Source organism: Meles meles, chromosome 14 (assembly GCF_922984935.1).
Source record: "Meles meles chromosome 14, mMelMel3.1 paternal haplotype, whole genome shotgun sequence".
NCBI classification, from domain to species: Eukaryota; Metazoa; Chordata; class Mammalia; order Carnivora; family Mustelidae; genus Meles; species Meles meles.
Window position 1 is genome coordinate 13,131,991 of NC_060079.1, and position 14,209 is coordinate 13,146,199.

The window sequence follows — 14,209 nt, forward strand, 5'->3', positions numbered from 1 at the left end:
AAAAGGTCCCTGTGAGACATTTGGCTTTGTGAACTGGCTTTCATGGGTTGGTACAGACAAGAAGCTGTATTCTTCGAGGTCTGAAGTAAATCATGAGCTTGGTTTATTGAGCTCTGCTTTGGTGGTGGGGGGGGGAGCACCCAGATGCAGAAAGATATGGTACCCAATCTATAGATCTCCAAACCAGGGCTCTTGGATCTTGCTAAAACGGAGATTATGTTAGGAATTTTGAGGCATGTGAACAATCTTGATTGCTTAAAAATACTCTAAATATTCCCTCGTTACTTTGGCCTGGGTGTGTATGTATATATATATATATATATATATATATATATATATATAGTTTAGTTTTCCCACAAACTATAGCATATTCTCTTGAGTTGTTAGAGAAAAGTCAATATAGAAAATTTATTTTAAACCCGTATGATTATACGGACCAAATTCACTGCAACTTCAGGTCTAGAGTCCAGTGCCAGTTCTAGAATCAGATTTATTTACACCTCTATGTCAGCTCCTAGTGGGTCTGAGCTCAGCTTTCTCATATAAAACAGGAGACTTAGACTCGATAAAATACCAGAACTTTGCCATTTCTTACAGTTTTAATGTACTGAGTCTCTTGTGGCAGAGACTGCTATCTGCTACTCAGTTACCCATAGTTCCTTCCTTTCCTAACTAAAAAACCTCTTAGATAATCATGAATGAGGGCACCTGGGTGGCTCAGTCCTTAAGCATCTGCCTTCTGCTCAGGGCATGATCCCGGTGTCCTGGGATCAGGCCCCGCATTGGGCTCCCTGCTTGGTGGGAAGCCTGCTTCTCCTTCTCTCACTCCCCTTGCTTGTGTTCCCTCTCTCACTGTGTCTCTCTCTGTCAAATAAACAAATAAAATCTTAAAAAAATTAGAAATGTTGGGTGACTGTATTTGGAGATAGGACCTCCAAGGAGATAATGCAGGGTAAATGAGGTCACACGGGTGGGGCCCTAGTCCAGCCAGACTGTGTCCTTATTCTTCTCTGAAGGGGAAGAGACACCAGGGATGCACTCAAACAGAGAAAAGGCCATTGGAGGACACAGTGAGAAGACTTTTCTATTTGCAAGCTAAGGAGAGAGGTCTTAGCAGAAACCAACCCTGTTGGCACCTTAACCTTGGACTTCTAGTTTCCAGAGCTGTGAGGAATAAATTTCCGTTTGTCTATGGTTGTTGTTAAGGCAGCCCTAGCTGACTAATAATACAGGGAGCGAGGGGAAGGATGGAGGAATCTCATGGTGGTGGCAGCAGCGGGGTGTCCAGGGAAAAGAAGTTTCTCAGTGTCCCTTGCAAGCAGAGGCAGCCACTGAATTACCTGTAGTGATTTTTGGGTGGGTCTCTTTGTGAAGCTTCTTAAAGGTAGCTGACCCAGTTGGGATGCGTGCTTTTTGTTGTTCTTTCTTTGTTTGCTTGTCTTTGTTTCATCTTCCTTCCCGTTGTCTGTAAATCTGATGGTTGGAGCCATGGTGGTCATCTTGTGACCATGAGGTGACCTTGAAGACAGAAGCCCGTAGTAAGGACGGTGGGGCAGAAAGGATAGCCGTGCCTTGGTGCCTGAAGGATGTGGAGCAGACGCCAGCCCTGGGTCCCTTTTTCCAGACTTGTATTGCAGGAGATTAAAAATAAACCTCAGTCTTGTTTAAGCCTCAGTTGAGTTTTCTGTTACATGCAGCAGCCAACCTAATCCTAACTGGTACATCTGTAAAGAAGCTCATTTGAACCAATGATAAAATAATAAGATGCTAACTTTTATCTTTCTTATCCCTGTTTCTACTCTGTATGTGTCAGGATTGAATTTGTTAGCATCCACCAAAATTAGGGTTGATTTTTTTTTTTTTTTCCATTCTGGTCCAGTTCTCGCTCAGATTCTTTTCACTGCAATGAGTTAGACATTTTTAGGACACCAAGAGTCAGACCTGATCCCAGGTTATTTTGTGTGTGTGTGTGTGTGTGTGTGTGTGTGTATGTGTGTGTTTTAATTTTTGATTTTTAAACCCTCCTTTTATTTCTTTAGCAGCTATGACTGATAGAGAGTTTACCCATCTGGATGAGTTCTTGTCCAGGTAGTCTGGGGTTTCCAAGTAGACGTGGTTCTCTTGGTTATGGATTTGACTCAAAGGAGTTTGTCTATAGCCAACAGTCAAGCTGTTTATCAGGGGGGCAGATAGGAGAGGCGGAAAAGAGCATCTGTTTCAGGTGGGATGGTGGAGTGGTGGGGGTGGGGGAGGGAAGAACTATCCTGACCCTTTTGTTAACTTGTTCTGAGGCAAGCATCGTGGGCCTAGTACTTGAGTAAGTCCTAATACTGACTTTATTTGGACCACTAAGAGGCAGGTTTTTTTTGTTTTGTTTTGTTTTGCTTTTCATTAGAAACATAAATCAGGGTGTTTCTAGGCACAAAGGGATTATGGGGAATTTGCAGATGTTATTACGTTTTGCCTCTTTGTAGCATTATGGACAATCCATCTTTGGCGTTGCCAGATTCTTGGTAAAGAATAGTATATAGGAGTGTTAATTCCATCTTTCCCAACACAAAGGAAAGTTTAGTGAGTGTTGGGGGTTCATCAGATCTGTTATTGATTGAGAGTCTCCCTTAATTCCATGTTTCAAAGCTCTATTCACTAAGCCACTCCCTAGAGGAACCCAGTTCAGTGTAGGCGCTGATTTGCACTCCTAGAAAATGTTAACAGTTCAAAAATAGTATTAAAAGAAAGAACTGTACTTGGAATTTTTTTCGTTTATTCCGACTGTTGATTATCTACATGTATCAGGCACTGGGGATATTGCAGGAAGAAGACAGATCGAGTCTGGCTTTCCCCTGGTGGAGCAGGCATTCTCCAAGGGGAAGGTGACATTAAACACTACACAAAACAAATTGCACTGTGCTCAGTGCCCTGGCAGGGGAGTCCGGGTGCTGGGAGAATGCCAGGCAGGGAAATGGAGGGCTTTAGCCTGGAGTCTGGAGTAGTGGTTCTCAATAGGGGGCGTTCTTGCCCCTCATGGAGAATTTGTCAATAGCTAGAGACTTTTTGGTTGTGGCAGGGAGTGCTACTGGCATCCAGAGCTGGGGCTCTGAGGGACATCCTACCATGTGCAGGACAATCTCGCCCTCCAAAGAATCTGTGATTTGGTCTATTGTTGATAGTGCTGGGTGCTGGGTTAAGAAACCTTAGAGTAGGGAGTCAAGGAAGACTTCTTGGAGGAGGAGACATCAGAACTGACCTGAAGGGGAAGCCGAGAGCAGTTAAGTGGAAGAAGGGGACATGCCCAGGAGGGGGAAAGAGCTTGGTGCTGGAGGAACACAACCGGGAAAGGGCAGGACTGGAGCGATTCAGAGAGGGGCTGGGAAGTTCAGTGGGGGTCAGGCAATGCAGGTCTTACGAGGAAGGTAAGGATTTTGGGCTTTGTTCTTAGAGCAGCGGGAAGTAGCTGAGGGGCTGCTGTAGGAGAGTGACATGGTTTTAACCTCCCGTTGTAAGGAACTCGCTGTGGTTGTCCCATGGAACAGAGATTAGAGGCGACTGGTGAGGACTCGTGGGACTGGGGAGGAGGCTGCTGGAATCAACTACATGAGAGATGATGAAGGCAGCTGATGGGAGCAGTGGGCTGAGAGGAAGGAGGGGGTCAAAGATGAGTCAGGTTTCTGTCATGAGCTGTGGGTGGGGACCAGAGCTGTTTACTGATACAGACTCTAATGGAGAAGGACCAGATTTTAACATTTTTTTTGTTGTAGTTAAATAATATAAAGTTTCTTTTAACCATTCTGTGGCATTAAGAACCCAGACATTTTTCTAAAATTTACTTTTAATTTTAGAGGGAGGTGAAGATGAGGAGTTCACTTTGGACAAAGTGAGTTTGGGGAACGTGAGATGTTCAGGTGGGTGTCATGTGGGCAGTTGGATTTGTGGGTCTGGAGCTCAGAGGAGAGACTGACTGCAGAGAGATTTGGGGGGGCAATTTGAGTCGATTTTTTTTTTTTTTTTAAAGAGGAGAGAGTCTTAATTGGCAAAATAAATTCATTTAAGCTTTCACTCAAAATGTATGAGTACCCAAGATTTGGTAGAAGCTGGGACAGAAAATCTTCTTTATCTGTGTGATGTAAAGCTGTAGGTTTATACCAAAAAATGAGAAAAGGTATCCTCAAATAAGATTAGAATGTATCTCAGTTATAACAATGCCATCTTCACCGAGGGATATGACTTATTTTCACTACTGAAAGAATATTTTGTGGTCTGAAAAGGTGATATGCTTTAGTTTACATCATTGCTTGCTGTAAGAAGCTGAAGGCTCTTTCCACAGCATGCTGAATTTATCTTTTCCAGATCCTTGAGCGTGGATATACTGGAGCTTGTTCTTCATTTATGAGGTGAATGAAGTAAAGGAAGGTAAATGGCCAAGGCCTGTTGGAAAAATCATCCCGTTCCTTTCCCTTGAGAGTCTGTTTAGCTGTGCACCCCAGTGTGTCAGACTTCAGCGACACAGTAGAATCCCCTCAGTGTCTTGAAGGGTTTCCTTTGTTATGGGGCCCCTTGTTAAAAGGCAGATTATGGGTTCCCAGCTCTAGATTTTTCTGACAAAAAAGTCTGAGATGAGGCCTCGAGATTTGCATCTTTAGAAGGCCCCAGGTGGGTCGGACGTGCAGGTGCAGGAACCCTGCCTAGGCCCAGGTAGAAACTGGGACTCTTGCCAGCCGATTTTCTTGCATATCTGTAGAATGGAAAGATGATTGCTGGCTGCTTTGTTTTTAAAATAAAATAAGCTGTTTCTGAGACAGCAAAGCGTGGACTTGAGGCTTGATATGTCTTGCTCAGATATTTCATCACCTCGGGAAAGGAACCAGAAACCCCAGAATTTAAACAAAGCAGTCTTTCTCTGGTTCCAGCATCCTTTGGAAACGGGCAGGTTTTCAAATGCTGCTGGAGGGGCTGTAGGAGGAGGACCATGAGTCTCAGAAACTGAAGAGTGGGTTGTTTGAGCAAAGGTGTTTGGACAGTTGACAAGTCCCTAACAGCATTAGAACATCTCAGCCTGTGGCTACCGTGGGTTCAGTGGTGCTGATGGGGTGGGGAGGGGCTTCTAAAACCACTTTTTGTATTGTAGAAATAAGATACCCCCAATTTAAGCAGAGACTGTATAAGTTAGCTTGACAGTTAACTCTTCAGTGCTGCTCGTACAATGCAAAGGGATTATATGAAGGGCCGATTTTTTTGGTGGTAAGTTTGTTCTAGAGTGGGCTTTGCAACGGGGGTTTCTTCTGCCCCTTACCTATGACTCAACGTAGGAAACCTGCTCGTGAGGGTGGTGTTTTGAATCTCTCCCCCGAAACTCTGTTTCCCTTGGCATATGGACTTTCCTATTATTTGTTTAAATGAGATAGGAATCAAAGAAGCAAATGATCTTTGTCTTTCTAAAATATACAGTTATTTCCTATTTCTTTCCATTTTCTTTCTATTTACTGTCCTTTCTATAAGTAGGTTTACTCTCTGGCACAGAGACTGTATTGGTCCTGGCCAACTCTGTTGCCAAGGGAAGAAAAATCTATATTCCAAACTCCCTTGCCCATTGACTTCTTCTTTTTTTTTTTTTTTAAGATTTTATTTATTTGACAGACAGAGATCACAAGTAGGCAGAGAGGCAGGCAGAGAGAGAGGAGAAAGCAGGCTCCCCGCTGAGCAGAGAGCCGGATATGGGGCTCCATCCCAGGACCTTGAGATCATGACCTGAGCCTAAGGCAGAGGCTTAATCCACTGAGCCACCCAGGCGCCCCGCCCACTGACTTCTTTGATAAAACCGAAAAAGTGTTTGAGATGGAGTAAGACCAAACAGGGGTAGGTAGTGAGCAGCTCAAAAGAGGACTGTCATGTTGGTGTGCTCACTGCCACACTTGAGGGGAGGCCACCCCCCCCCATCTCCATTCCTTCTCTCAACCGGCTGGTCACGTTGTGAGTGGTGTGGAACCCACGGAGTGGGGCACAGCGATTCCCCTGACCTTAATGTTGTCCAGCTGTCTCCTTGCAGAATTGTGCTGGCTTCCTCCCCAGGGCAGCATCTCTCTTACCGAGTTTGCTCTTTAGCACCTGAGCAAAAGGCTCCAGTCGTTCTTCTCACAGGCCAGGTACTGTTCTGCTCCGGTACATGCACCAACGTAGCTCATTCTTGTTTAGTTTCCCCCCTTTTACAGGGATGGAGGTAGAGGCTCTGAGAGCCAAAGTCACTGGCCCGCTGTTGCTGAGCTACTACGTGGCAGAGCCTAGCTTTGAAGCCATGAGGCGGGAGTCTTCATTCTGTGCATCTGGCCAGCGTGCTGTGCTGGTCCTGCTCGTGGAGCAGGCCCTGGAGGCCAGCTCTCCTGGGCCACACCTCTTTCCGTTGCACTTTGAAGCTTTACAGAGAGAATGCCTTGGAAGAACACCTTATAAACTCCTTAAACAATTGCCTTCTCTCTAGCTTCTCTCTGCCTGGAGTGCCCTTCCCTGCTGCTGGATATATCCCCTTGAATGGCCTCAGCACCTCAGGATGTTGGGAAGCAGACCGAGTTTTTCCATGCATTTGCTCCCCTGGCTTTATTCTCAGGCCTGTGAATGGCACCTCAGTGTGCTCAGCGGCTCCCTCTGCAACTGGGACTCACCTACGCCCCGTTCCTCTCACCATCCCCTATGGACTCTCCCTTCCCTGCCCCGTCTTCTGGTAGCATCGGACCCCTGGCCTGTAGATTCTGCTGCTTAAATATCTCCAACACCCTGCTTTTGCTCACCACTCACCACGCCCAGGCACTGCCTCATCCGAATTCTGTCCCTTCTCTCCCATTACCAGGCTCCATTAGCTTCCTAGCCTGCATGTTTGTGCCTTTTGTTTTGTCCCCCCACAGCCCCACCCAACACTACTCTGGAAACCTGTCAAAGACACATTTCAGCATGGTACTTGCTTTGATAGAAGCTTTTCATGGCTCTTACAGTAAAAGCAGACTCCCTAACACGGAGCCCTTTCATGACATGGCCCTGCCGTCTCCAGTTCCATCTCTAGCCTCCGTCTCTCTCCTCCCTGACAGGTGTCCAGTCCCAGCCACTCCATCCCCACAGGTGTCCACGTTACATCCTCTTCCCTCCCCACAGGCATGCAGCTCTAGTTCCTCCCCTCGGGTGTCCGCGCTCTGGGTACACTGGACTATTCAAACTTTGACGCGGAAACCTGTTTCCAGGCGTCCTTGCTCTTGAAACCTGAAGTCTCTGCTGCCTGGAATTTGCTTGCTCAAGCACCATGTTGAGCTTGGTCCAAGCAGTGCTTTGCTGTCTGGGAGCCTCCCTTCCCTCTGCTGCCCTGCCTTGGGTGAGACGGCCTCTGTCTCCACCCGAGGTGCTCCCTCAGGGACTCCCATTAGAGTGACAGCCAGCGGAGCAGGCGCTTGTGCACTTGGTTGTTGACTGAGGGACTTGTGTCTCACGTCAGCTCCTCGGGCAGCTGCTTACTCACGTTCCCCAGCCCCTAGCAGAATGGGCGACGCTGGTGCACACAGCCACTCTGGTTTTCTCCTGCACGAATGAAAATGTAAACTAATACTAATGACAGTAACTGCTAAGGCCTAAAGCACATAGCATGTGTCAGGCCCTGTTCTAGAAACGGAACACCTGAGAAACCATTTGATCTTTGGCCACATGCCAGGGCTGGTTCTGTCCTCTGCCCATGGGGAGTGCCGGGGGCCCTCCATCCCCAGTTTGGAGGGGATGCCTCAGGGTGGATGGCTGGAGCAGCTATCCCATGTGTGCACAGCCCCAGGGACAGTAGATCTGAGGAGGCAGAAGGAAAGGCAGGCTCTGCGCCCTGTCACTGCGTGGGGGTGCGTGCATTTCTGGTCGCTCTGCCTGCGTGGATTATCTTCAAAGCAGGTAATTGGAACTAAGTCAGTCAGCTGTGGGCTGCACATCCTCAAGTTGAAGGCCTCCTCTGGAGGACTTGGAATTCAACGTGGAAAGCTCCAGGGAGCTGGAGCCACTCAGGGAGGAGCTGTGCTGGGTGAAACGTTTCTCGTAAGTAGGTCACAGGAAAGAAAGGGAAGCCCCACAGGCTCCCTCCCACAGTGTGTCAGAAGAGAAAGTGGGGCAGAGCCTGTGTGAGACCCTGAGAGGCGCCGGGGGCCCAGCTGCAAGCTTTGTCCTGGATCCAGAGCTAGGGACACGCGGTTCCATTCCCTGCCTCCCTCCAAGCTCCAGGGTAGGGCCCACAACCACCTAGACAACACCCAGACCCACAGCAAACCAGTGCCCCACCAACGGCTTATGGCAGCATCAGCTGAGCTATGAACACACTGAGCTCCATGCTAAATGCTGTGTCTTATCTCACTCAATCCTGGCAGCACCCCTCCGAGTGGAGTTATTGAGTATCTCAGTGGTTTTTTTGTGTGTTTAATCTGGTTTCTATGATACATGTTCCTGGGAGAGCCTGGGAGGACAAACCAGGAAAGAGGAGCAAAACAGCGAGGAACTAGGAGGGACAATCATCTTTCCTGTGGGGGCCCCTCCCAGGAACGAGAAAAGATGGTTGATTAGGATTGCTTAAATGCGTTGCAATTAATTCCTCTCCAGTTTTCTGGCACTCTAGGGCTTAGGCTGGCCTATAAATCTTAGTCCCAGGTTAGTTGTAAAATCTTGATTTATCTCTTAGAATAGGTGTGCTAACACATTAGTTGGCTTGAATTATTTAAAGTTATCTCGGAAAGGTCTTATTTCTATTGCCCGTCCTGATTTGCACTTTAAATATAGTTCCCTGTAGCAATTCACAGGAATTCATGTTGAAAATAGAAAGGGGAAAATTACTTTTAAACAGCAGTTTGGCATATAAGAGCATGATTTACCTTGGAATAGTTCTCCAACTGCACATTAAGGCCAAGCTTTCAAGAATATTTTTCCCCCACTGAATTTGGAAATTAATATGAAGCCAAACAATAAACATCCAGCCCCAGGTGGCCACTCCCTTTGGCAGAGCTGGGGGACCCTTTCCTCCTTCCTTCTTCCCCCCACCCTGGGCCACGCGGTGTTAAAGTCCCACTGTGTGACAGGTAATTTCTTACTTCACTTGCTAATTTTTCTTACTTTCTCCTCTAATTTTACCGTTTCTCCTTCATTTGCACCAACTGTGAAAGCCGGGATTTTGTGGGTAGGAATTTTGTAAAGGATTCATTATTTTAAGATTGGGTTTATTAGTGATATAGCATATTCTGTGCCTTCAAAATGCATTTGGTTCCTTGGTGATTTGTTTTATTTAGATTATGGAAACACAAAGGAAAAACCAACTAGAATTTTTTTTTAAATATTTTTATTTATTTGACAGAAATCACAAGTAGGCAGAGAGGCAGGCAGAGAGAGAGGAGGAAGCAGGCTCTCCGCGGAGCAGAGAGCCTGATGCGGGGCTCGATTCCAGGACCCCGGGATCATGACCTGAGCCGAAGGCAGAGGCCCCAACCCACTGAGCCACCCAGGCGCCCCCGAATTTTTTTATATTTAATGAGGATTATCTTGCCATGTGATTTGTTCTTATACCTGAAAGTAACTGATGCATTTCTTACCTTATTGCTTTATTTATTTAGTTATTTAGTAAGCTTTATGCCCAACGTGGGACTTGAACTCATGACTCCAAGATCAAGAGTCGCACGCTCTACTGACAGAGCCAACCAGGCACCTCTTTGTTACTGCTTTAAACATCATACACTTTATTTCTATCATGGGGGAAAGGAGTTCTTAATTTCACAGCAGAGTGTGATAGGGACAAATGACAGTTTTGTGTGTGTGTGTGTGTGTGTGTGTGTGTGTGTTTTAAAGGGTATTTTAAATCTAAGCCTTTGTGAGGTTTTGGAGGGAACTAAAATCTAGTTTACTCTCGCTTCAGTTAAGCTTTGCCTGAAGAGAGGTATGCTGTCTTGATTGTGACGAGGATTTGTGGAATTCACTTGATTTATTAGGAAATGTCTTCCCTCCATGTGATTCCTACATGAAACATTATGAAATGACATTAGCTGCTTACTTATGAAAGGTGACATGTTAGTAACTGGCAGAACCCATACCAAAGAAGGACCTGTTTTCTTTAGTATTGAGTCTGCCTTCTAAAGGGCTTTTGTATTGACGTACTCTTCCTTTTACATAGCCATCTGGCCTGCAAAAAAAGTGAGGGAAGACTAAATCCTGGTTATTAGATGATGAGTCACCGAATGTGTTAAACTGAGAAGGGTTTGTTTGTTTTTTTTTTATCTTGACAAAAGAGGGAATTTTAGCCCAGAAAGCTTTAACTGTCTGTGTTTGGAGTTAAGAATTGATGGAGTCGCAGAGACAGATTTTGGACTCAGAGCCGTGTCTTAGACTGACCGCTGTTGTCATATCCTGCAAGTTATTTGAACGTTCTGTTTCTTGGACTTCTGTGGTGCTGAGTGATATTAACGTGTTGTGACTTCCCTACTAATGCTCATTAGTAATTCTATTTTTGGTATCTTCTTGAGGGTTTTAAAAAGTGTGCCTGCTAGTTTGGAGGTAAATCAAATATGACAAAACCAAAGACTCAAATACCCAGGAGCAGAATTTAAAATGCTGTTTGGGGTTAAATCTTTCCTTTCTTCTTAGAATTTAATGAATGATTTGGGCTTTGTGTTTGCCTTCTTGTGCGTGTGTGTGTGTGTGTGTGTGTGTGTGTGTAAAATGAGAAAGTAGAGCAGATCCTACTGAGAATAAATTGTTGTTGGGAGGACACACTAAATTTCTTCAATTTGCTTGGATTGTACCTTGTGGAAGGAGTAGACAGCCTGTAAATGATGGGATCCCAGCACCATTGTAAAGACTTGTATTGATTGATTAATTGATTGGTTTATGAATATTTATTGACCTTCTTCTGTGTGCTGGCTGTGTTCTAGGTATGGGGCAGGCAGTCAAAACCACATTCCTGGGTGCCTGGGTGGCTCAGTGGGTTAAAGCCTCTGCCTTCTGCTCAAGTCATGATCTCAGGGTCCTGGGATCGAGCCCCACATGAGCCTCTCTGTTCAGCAGGGAGCCTGCTTCCCCCCTGCATGTCTCTCTGCCTACTTGTGATCTCTGTCTCTGTCAAATAAACAAATAAAATCTAAAAAAAAACCCAAACCCACATTCCTGCCTTCATGGAGCTTGTAATAAACTAATATTTAAGACAAGCAATAAATAATTATAAATATGTATTATGGTGGTGAGTGCTCTGGAGAAAAAGAGTGAAGTCCATAAGGAGGGGTGGAGTTGGGGATTATCATTTTTAGGAGGTGGTCTCAGGGATGCCTCCTGTAACATCTGCTGTTGTCCACATTCCACACGTAGAGGTTCATTTAGGTTACGTTTTTCGATTTCCCCATGCCTTTTGAAATGTCATCCTGGAAATGGAAATGACTAAAGGATGTCAGTCATTTGCATCTTCCTGTGAATGTCTTCCATTATTTCCTTTGAGCACATGTTAATGGAGAGAGAACTGGAGGCAGTGGATGTCTGGGGGTGGGGGTGAGGTTGGAGGGGTCCGAACAGAGGAAGCTGTCTGCTGCTTCTCAGGAGGTTCTCCTCCATTTTCCCGGGAGACCTATCGCCGAAACCCCTTGTACTACATTATTACTCCGACGGATCGGCTGTCTAACACTTTTCTTGCATGACTGCTCTATGCCGTTGCCTATTTTCTCCTGGGGATGCTAACTAGGGAAAGCAAACTCTAGGAGGTGCTTTCCTCTTAGCTCCTCAGGAGAAATGCACCATCAAGTTAAAATACATTATTTTTTTTTTTGGTCTGGTTAACCTCCCTGACCATGGTGTTTATTATTTTGCTTTGTATTTTCAAGGTCTTCCTGTCATGTTCTTGTTAGTGTTATTATTATTATTTTAAATGTAGAGACTAGGTGTGTCTGGAAGGATATCCATTTCTGGGCTCCAACTCAAAACCTGAAATCCTTCTAAATCGGGAGTGATTTGAATTCCCCTCCCCCTCCTGGCCCCATTGCGTGAGTGGGCTTTGTGCAGTCACCCATTGTCCGCACCACACTTCTAACCTGGCAGCCTCTGAGAATGAAAGCTTGCCCCAGATTCAGCTCCGGTGCCTGCCAGGCTCTGCAGTGATTGTGTGAGTAGGAATTTGTACCACTTCCCTCTAGATTCTCAGGAATTCCCCTTCGCTTTAGAGGGCACCAGAATTGAGCTTGCTGAGAAGGTGTATTTTTTTTTTTTTTTTTTTTTTTTTAAGATTTTATCCACCCTTTTGACAGACAGAGATCACAAGTAGGCAGAGAGGCAGGCAGAGAGAGAGGTGGAAGCAGGCTCCCTGCCGAGCAGAGAGCCCGATGTAGGGCTCGATCCCAGGACTCTGGGATCATGACCGTAGCCGAAGGCAGAGGCTTTAATCCACAGAGCCACCCAGGCGCCCCAGAAGGTGTATTTTATATGCATCTCTTTTTTGTAGTTTATATCCAGAGACACAAATGGTATACAGATTCTAATTTCTTTGATGTAATATTTCTTTCACTTGGTAGCCTAAGCACATTAGCTTCCCACCCATGAATAATTTCAGGTCCGGAGATGAAGGTGGCCCGCCGGGCGGGCTTGTAGCAGTGCAGCTGTTGAGCCGCTGCCTTCGGCTCGGGTCATGGTCTCGGGGTCCTGGGATCAAGTCCCACATCGGGCTCTCTGCTCGGCAGGGGGCCTGCTTCCCTCTCTCTCTCTCTGCCTGCTTCTCTGCTACTTGTGATCTCTCTCTGTCAAATAAATAAATAAAATCTTTAAAAAAAAATGAGCAAAATATGCCTTATTAAAGAACCCTATTTTTCTCACTTTAAGCATAACTATTGAATGTGAGAATGAATCTTAACTGATATTTTAATGGAAAAATGTTTTCTTTTTTCCAGCTTTTGCTTTGGTTTCTGAAGATATAAAGAAAGAGGTCAAGCAACCTAAGGTACTATTCTCATGATCAAATCTATTCTTCCTGTCTGAGATTCATTTGTATTTTCTTTAATGGGAGCTGTAATGATTTTGTCTTTCAACAGTTATCAGTTTTTTTTTTAAATGAATTAATGAAATGTTGGTCAACATAGATTTTTAATCCCTAGTGGCAAGCCACACATAAGCTTAAAGTCCTTTAATAATGGTTTAAGCAGACCAAGTAGGTTTCAAATTTCATTTTAAGAAAAAGTATTTTGAAATGGAGTTAGACATTTTAGAAGTCTTGCTTGGAGACCGTGGTTTTTTCTAGTCTGACCACATCTAAACTTGGGCTTCATTTTCCCAGTCTGAGAAAGGAGTCTTATGCTATGTCCCTGGGGTCACAAGAGCCCAAGTATCTCTCTCCCTGAAGGTGGCACTGTGTGAGAGTCCCCAAGGGTGACTGCCAGGTTCCTTGCGTGGTTGGACTCAGGAACCAAGACCTGGGGGACCAATGAAGACGGGACAACTCTTATCCAGATCTCAGAACTGCTGCTTTTTTTTTCATCATCAATTGCATTCAGGAACTTTGCTTAAAGTTTACCATATAGGCTTTGCACTAGATGAATTTAGCAGATGAGAAAGAGAAACAGTATTTTTTTTTTTTAAAGAGAAACAGTATTTTAAAAATATAAATTGTCTTTATCATATTAGTTAGGGCTCAGTTGACTTGATTTTTTAATCCCACAATTAGTGTAAAAGCATTTTTAAAAAGGATGTTTCTTTTGTCAACAGAGTATTATCTGTTCTAACTGTGCTATGCGTTTCCTATACAGGAACAGTAATAATGATTTCCTTTGGTTTTAAGATCCTTTATGGTTATGGTTAATAAAATATTTTCAGACATTTAATTAACTTGATCTTCTCAATGATCCTGTTATTGCTAAGTAAAACTGATATTCCCATGTACAGGCATACCTTGGGGATAGTGTGGTTTTGGTTCCAGACTGCTGCAATTACATGAAAACCATAAGAAAGTGAATATTGCATTAAAGCGAATCAAATGAAATTTTTTTTGGTTTTTAATGCATAACCAAAGTTGTGTTTACACTGTATTGTTGTCTGTTAGTGTGTAATAACATTATGTTTAAAACATATACCTGAATTAAAAAGTACTTTACTGCTAAAAAAAAAAAAAATGCCACCCATCAACCTGTGCTTTTAGCGAGTTGTAGTCTTTTTGCTGGTAGAGGGTCTTGCCTCACTGACTGATCAGGGCGGTGGT

At 44.8% G+C, this 14,209-nt stretch overlaps 1 protein-coding gene across 2 annotated transcripts in view; it reads left to right on the top strand.

Moving 5' to 3' along the window:
* The window catches only part of B3GLCT (beta 3-glucosyltransferase), a 125,769-nt gene that overhangs the window by 2,275 nt on the left and 109,285 nt on the right, over nucleotides 1-14,209 (top strand). For both annotated transcript variants that reach the window (XM_045978237.1, XM_045978236.1), the window contains exon 2: nucleotides 12,909-12,958. In XM_045978237.1, coding sequence (XP_045834193.1) covers nucleotides 12,909-12,958 — 50 coding nt within the window. The remainder of the gene's footprint in view (nucleotides 1-12,908; nucleotides 12,959-14,209) is intronic.